The 7,516-nt window shown below is 37.0% G+C and overlaps 1 protein-coding gene across 3 annotated transcripts in view; it reads left to right on the forward strand.

Annotated features, from left to right (window-relative positions):
* The window catches only part of LOC149197234 (phosphomevalonate kinase, peroxisomal-like), a 304,989-nt gene extending 297,979 nt beyond the window's left edge, over positions 1-7,010 (forward strand). For all 3 annotated transcript variants that reach the window (XM_089405783.1, XM_089405784.1, XM_089405782.1), the window contains 2 exons: positions 6,198-6,323; positions 6,620-7,010. In XM_089405783.1, the coding sequence (XP_089261909.1) occupies positions 6,198-6,323; positions 6,620-6,889 (396 nt within the window). In that variant the 3' untranslated portion in view covers positions 6,890-7,010. The remainder of the gene's footprint in view (positions 1-6,197; positions 6,324-6,619) is intronic.
* The last annotated feature ends 506 nt before the right edge of the window (positions 7,011-7,516 follow it).

Raw genomic sequence — 7,516 nt, forward strand, 5'->3', positions numbered from 1 at the left:
CAAACGAAAATTTAATTACGGGCTGCAACACACGATTATACTAATCACTAAATTATTGATGTGCTCTAAAAACCTAACTTTGGGACGAAGTTTTTTGAAGGTGTATGTAATGACCTTCTCGAATTACAGATAGAACATTATTATTAGCATACATACGAGGCGTGCATATGATAGCTACATATGCATGCATCGCATGCACTGCACTAGTATAACTACTAATTGGTTATGAAGAGTGTCTAAATATGGATAAATGAATTAATAATAAATCAAGTACCTAACTATCATGAATTTCATGAATGTATTAAGTCCAAAATTCTATGATAAAATTTAATGAAATTATTAAATCCATTAATTAATAAGCTCATTCCATAATAAGATTTAATTAAACAAACCACTATACTTACTTTGGTATAACACCGAATGTATAATTGAATTAAACTCAAATGGAAATATAATAATTTATTAATTATTCAATGAAACTTATTGACGTTAATGAATAATATCGCATATATGTGGTTTGTGATATATAAGATGTGAACAAATAATTGACATTAATGTGTATCATCATATATATACATAATATTTGTGAGACATTGGGTATTGATGTCCATCATCATAAAACTTATTTAATAAATTCATTATAATAAAGTTACAAGTCATTTAATATATAAAACATAAAACATTGTAAAACAATGAAGATGGTGACTGCCAAACAAATCATAAAGGAAACTATAGGTGGCAGGTAGCCGAGAGGAGTGGAGAGGATTTTTATGCAAGGGCGGTGGAGAAATTTTGAGAGAGGAAGAAACCTCTCTAATATAAAGGGTGGGAGGTGCGGTAAGAAGGGGGAATTCTTTTTCATGGGAAGTAATTTTGGTCTTTTGAAGGACAGAGGAGAAATATGGAGAAAATCACGGACAAAGAGGAAGATTGAAGATTGAGCCTTAATTATTCTTGGATCTTTGGGCACGGGGGCCAGAAGGCTTCGCTTTCAAAGTCTTCTGGGTTTGGGATCTGGAGAGACTGATCCCAGACAGGCAGGGAGGAATTTGGTTGGTTTGGTATCAGAAGTGCAGGACTCGGATTCAGCCTGAAACATCGTCCAGGGATCAACACCAACTCGGGAAAAACCAGGTATGTTGGAAAAACCAGGTATGTACATACGTTTAAATTGGAATGTTTAGTTATAAATTTGAAGAGGTATACTCTGCTAGAAATGAATTTATAATTATATTTTGTTAGAAATGAATTTATAATGACAGACATATACTGCTAGAAATGTAATTACAATCTCAAGCTTTACACATCTTGACTTGTCATGTAAGTACTCTTATATTTATGACTGAATCTGTTATCAAAATGACTTCATTTTGCAAGGAAAGAAACAAATTGGTTGGGTCATCAAACTTTCTTGCATGGAAGAAGAGGACAAATTTGATCCTCATAGAAAATGAAGTCGTTGAACATGTTAAGGGTTCAATCACTAAACCTCCAAAGGAAGAAGCTCAAGCCTTAGCAAAATATATGAAAGGGGAAGTAAGGGCTCAAAGGATTCTTATAGAATCTATCAAGGATCCCCTCATACCTTATTTATCAAAATTGGAGACATCAAAAGAAATATATGAGAAACTAGTAGAATTGTTCTCCATAAGTACTGCTGGAGAAGTGATATCCTTAAGAAATGAGCTATACAAAATGAAGATCTCAAAGGAAGATGGAATAGCCTCATACTTTATGAGGGTGTTAGAAATAAGAGACCAACTACAAGAGTTGGGAGAAATAATGTCTGATAAAGAAATAACCACCATAGTGCTCAATGCATTACCAAAGAAATGGGGCAACTTTACATGAAGTCTCTACGGAAAGAAGGAAGCTACTCCATTCAGTGTACTTTGGTGATTGTGTAAGATTGAAGAAACCAGGCTGAAGGCAAAAGGCGATGTAGGATCAAACGAGCAAGTTCAAGCGTTTGCTGCCATGGCTAGGAAGAAAGGAAAATTTGGAAGGTTTGGTTCTCAAAAAAAGATCAAGAAGGATATGTCGAAAATGCAATCTATGGCTATCATGAATATGGGCACTACACTAGAAACTAACCTAAACTCAAGAAGGAAAACAAAAAAAGAGGAAGGGAAGAATCCTGTGTCACCGAAGAAGTGGAAGAAGCTGAAAAGAAGAAATATAAGTAGGAAGTAAAAGATCTCTACTATGATTGAGATAATCTCCTCCACCAAATTCTTTTCAGTTTTAGTAAAATACAACTATCATGGTAGGAAACATTATAAGCATAATAGGATCCATCTTTTTAGGGGATGGCATAATAATAGCATACAATTGAAGCAAGAGCTCATGACATCATTATAAAAAGCTTGAAAGATAGTTGAAGTAGAAGTCTATAGCAGTCATCAGAAGAAGGAAGGAGCTCTTGGTAACCTCATTGAAAGCATAAGTAGTACTTATGGGTAGAAGAAAGTCATCTAGCATAGAGTTCATCATACATTATCATCATCATTAGGAAGGAGCATTTGCAGGATGAGGATAATCAAGATCCTCCATTGGAATCTTCATTAGAAGGTTCACCTCTCTTGGAAGAAGCAGGTGTCTCGCGAAAAATTCCACCTTGTATGGGATTCATTGTTTGGAAGAATAATGGTATGGTGACAAAGGAGTGTAGCATGTCAAGATGGTCGAAATACTCTCAATGAAAGAAAGGGAGCTACTAAAGGAGGCCTAGATGAACAAAAGAAAGAAAGAGGTATGTATGCATGTATTTGATTGAGTCATGTTGTCATATGGTTGCATGGGTAAATGCTATATCTCATGAGCATGATCAAAGACAAGGTATCTCCTTCTTTGGAAAGATGCATGAAGGCATGGTTCACTTATTGTCTAGATATAATCAACTTAATATGTCCTCATATGGAATATGAGATGGTTGACAAAAATGAAGGAACTATGGATGGAAGTTCCTGGGGAGCAATATGTGAAGAAAGAAAGTAGAGATCATGAAAAGTGCAACTATGGTCACATAGAAAAGGAAATCAACCTCCAATGACTAGAAAAATTGACCATGACATCTCAATAGAGAAGGCATGAAGACCTTGATAAGGTCTATAAAGAAAGGAGACCCTTGACATTGAAAGTCTTGGAGATGTGTTTATAAATGTACAAGATGTTGATGTTGCAAGCAAGTAGATGTCATGATGTAAGGCCATCACAAACGGTAACTTTGATTTAATGTTCATTTTGATTTTTGAACAACATCTGGATGGATTTTTATAGGGCTACCAAAAGAGAGTTGTAGATGTCACCTACAACTAGCACTCATGTGGTCGGATGAAAGAGCCTAAAGAAAACATGACTTGAAATAGGTAGTTGTATAAAGAAAAGCCAAAGGTGGATTAGAAGATCACTTTCTGATGAAAATAATGACATGACTGACATGGTTCGTGAAGGAAAGTGATGGATGGTCGATGCCCTACGAAGAAATCCCAAAAGATGAAGGCTCCATGATGATAAAGATGAAATTCTTGACATCAAAAGGAGGAGCTCTCCTAGCAACTGATAGTACCATGATCTCCACCAAAGAGCTATTGTTGGAAAACAAGTTCCTGGTTAAGAGGGAGCTTGGACAAGTCCCTAGTCAAGAGGGAGCTTGGTACATTCCTCTATAGGAATGGGTATATCCTCCCTAGTTGAAGAGGGAAAGATAGACACATCATTCTTGTCTTCATATTGTGAAGAAAGAATGGAGGATTGGGTAAGCATCTGGCATCCGATACTCTTTAAAGATGAGGTAGGGCATTCAAGATAAGAGTAGTCATAGAGGAATGATATTCTTTGAGGACTATGAATCCAAGATAAGAATAGTCCTCGAAGGACATAACCTGTGAACACCCGGGTGGGGTATGCACCTTGAGAGACAATGATGATGGTGCCTATCAATCATTGTTCTCTCCAGCATTGTGCTCTGATTTTGTGGAGAGATAGAGTTGTTAGTCAAGGCCTTTCTATGTGACAATGCTGGTTGATGTGATGCTAAACAGATGGCTTACCAATCCGACTCTTCTTATGAGAATTCTTCAGATTGAGAATGTCCAAGTACCTTGTATGGATTATGAATACCTCCCTAGGTAAGAGGGAGTGTTGAAATATGTAACTAGGTTTAGTCTTCATAATGACATATGTAATCATGATTTTATGTACTTGATGTAAAGAGAAATAAATTTATTATTATTGTCCTTGAGGCATGGGTTTCTTGCTCAAAAGAAATTTATTTTATAGGTCAAGCTCCCATTGAGAGCTTCTAGGGCTTGTTATTTAATCTACATGTCAATTGAGTCATTGTCATGTATGGAAGACCCTTCTTGGGCATGTTACATATTGTAAATAAAAAATATCTGAGTCAAAGTTTGAGTCAAAAGAACCTCCAAGACCTCGTCATGGCGCAAAGATTAAGTTGGCCTACATGAAGGGACAAGTCGGCCTAAAGATAACAATTCGTACCCCTCAAAAGCCTATATATAAAAAGGAAATCGACCTCATTTGGACACACTCACAAACACGTTCGATCTCCTTAAGATAGAAGCTAGAAAAGGACGAAGAAGAACAAGAAGAACAAGATCGAAGTTTTGGGCCTCTCTCTCTCTCTCTTGTGTTAGGGTTTCGACAATTATTGGGCAAGACGAAATTTTGAAGCTGCATCAAAGCTGTGAAGATACATTGACACTGTGAAGATGCATCGAAGTTGTCCAGATGCATCGAAGCTGTGAAGCTGCAACTAGGTCGAAGCTGTGAATGTGCTGGAGTGGTCAAAGTTGCAGTAGAATCTGTTGGACGAAGTTGCAAAAGAATCTGCTAGAGGGATCAAAGTTGCAGAAGAATTGTTGGGGAGGAGAATTTGTTGGAAGTTGAAATCACAGGAGTTGCTGAGGAACTGGTAGAAGGAAAGCTCGTTAAGGTACTTGGTCTTGGAGGGTCTTGGTCAAGGGTCATAGGTCTTGGAATTTGTCAATTGAAGATTCCATAAGAAGAGAAGAATTCTTGTGGGTTTTCCTCTCAACTGGAGAGGTTTTGGCCCTGGCTGATCGCCTATATCTTGTGTCCTTTTGTCTCATTGTTCTTTATGGTTTGGTAGTTGTTTGATGAAAAGAACACAATAATAATTAAGTTGAAGAAGAATCTAATTAAGATAAGCAAAAATACATCACAAGCAGTTATCAAAGTAAGAGAAATCACCTATCTTGCTGCCCCTAGATTTCTCAACAATGTGGATATTATCATTCTGCCTTTACATCATGCTACAACAGAAGCAAAACATAACAACTTTAAGACTGCCAAGTTCCCAACCAAGAATCCAGGACTTGCCTTCCCAATATCCATGTCCAAAAAAATGAGCTGATATGATGCCTTATTTGTGCAGGCAATGATATTCATGTCAGATGAAGGAAGTGGTGATATTTTCCAAGTGCTCATTAATAATTTCCATACACTAATGTAATGGTCAGGAAATTTCACATGCTATATTTATAGAATTAAGAATACCTACTATGTTATGCAAATAGGCAAACTTACAGGTCGAGGATTTATTTTTCACAATGTGGCCCACTATGGATTTCATGGCACATGTTTGGATCTTTCCTTTATCAATTGCATGATTAAATTAGCTATAACAAACAACACAAACAGCTTTTAACTTATTTGAAAACATTTATATTGGTTGCCATATGGTTAATAAAACTTCTCTTTTTTGTGGTTAAAAATATCGTTCATCAAATCATTACATACTTGTTGCGGTAAAATGGTGTGCAAAATTGTTGCCCTTGTGATAAATTTTGAAACATGCAAAGTACACCATCAGGCCATAGAAAGAACAAAAGCGAAAAATCATCAATAACAAGCAGCTGCAGTACTAGAAGAGGATCCTTGCCATCTTTTTTTCTCCATGTGCCTCAGGATCACTGCTTCTGGTGGAGGTTCCAACTCCACCCATCATTTTCCTTGAGTAGGGATCTTCAGGCTATTGAATAAAAATGGTGCCAAAATCTGATAGATCTCACCATTATCTCCCCTTTCCTTTCTTTGTTCTTAGGTCTAGATTTATGCCTCTGAAATTCCCTATTCAAGCATTTGATATTATTGTTACTTTTATCGAAAAATTTCATCCAGAGGTCTCAGTTGTGCTTAACTGTTCCATGCAGTGGATGGACAATGAAAACTATGGTTCTAGTGAACAAACAGTTGTCAAAGCCCTGTTGGGAGCAAGGCAAGCTCTGTTGGAGGTTAGAAGTACTTTGAGACGGATTGGAGAAGCCGCAGGAGTTCCAGTATGTACCTCTACTCTGTTTCTTTCACTGCAATCACCATGAGTTATCATTTGAAACAGCTCCTATCTTTTTTGTACTTTGATTTATTAGACAGATAGAGCTGTCATCTAACCCTCGTTGTCAGTGCATAGGAATGTTTATCAAGAAACATTGCTAGAGATGTCTATGTAGATACTTGTAATCATTTTGTCAGTAGTTATTATCAATGATTGTTTAGACAGTATCCATAAATACTTATCAATATGACCCAAGGATACATGTTGATGGTGGTTTTCTCTTATGATTTTTCTATGCAGATTGAACCTGAACCTCAGACTCATATTTTAGACATCACCATGAATATGGAAGGTGTTCTTCTGGCAGGTGTTCCTGGTGCAGGAGGTTTTGATGCATTATTTGCAATCACACTTGGGAGCTCTGCCAGGGATCGTGTTGCACATGCATGGAGTACAAATGGTGTGTTACCACTTTTGGTAGCCGAAGATCCAAAGGGTGTTACTCTAGAGGATGGTGACCCTAGAGAAAAAGAAATTACTTCTGGGATTCATTCCATAAAGCTTGAATAAAATTTTTGTATCAGCATATGCCTCATAATTATTCATTAGAAAACTTGATATGACTGATAATCAGTCATTAAAAAATTGTGATCTCTTGCATATAGATTAAAAGCTTTCATGGTTGACTCAAGTTATGGCCTTTTTCATCTGTCTTAGGTTCTTAGCTCTTAGGCAAGGATAAATTCCTAATCATCTTCTATTTTTTTTCTTTAACCATGGTGAATCAGTAATATTTTGGAGTAATCTGGGTGAGGCCCAGGATCAAACCTTCCAGCTGTCCTTATAACACCAAGAGTATATCCAACAGCCTACAAGCCAGATATACTAATAACATATGCCTTAACAAAAGACGAGACATCCCAAACCCCCCACAAGGGAGGAATCTCTATCCCCATTTAACCATTATAGGACATGTCATTAATCCCTTATCTCCTTTGTTAAACGGTTTTAAGACACATGTCGCTGACTCACTAGCCCCTTATCCATTATGGGGTTAACCATTAATGCCTTATCTCCTTTGTTGATCCCTGCCTCAGTCTTCCTTCATTCAGCTGTCTGCATCAACTCCTACCCCCTTCCTAATCCTTTTCTTTCCCTTTGTTGCAACTGTAGATTGAGCACTTAAAATGATGTACT

This window comes from Pinus tabuliformis, chromosome 2_2 (genome assembly GCF_031772625.1).
Source record: "Pinus tabuliformis cultivar Carrire ecotype Pingquan chromosome 2_2, CPIR1, whole genome shotgun sequence".
Lineage (NCBI taxonomy): Eukaryota > Viridiplantae > Streptophyta > Pinopsida > Pinales > Pinaceae > Pinus > Pinus tabuliformis.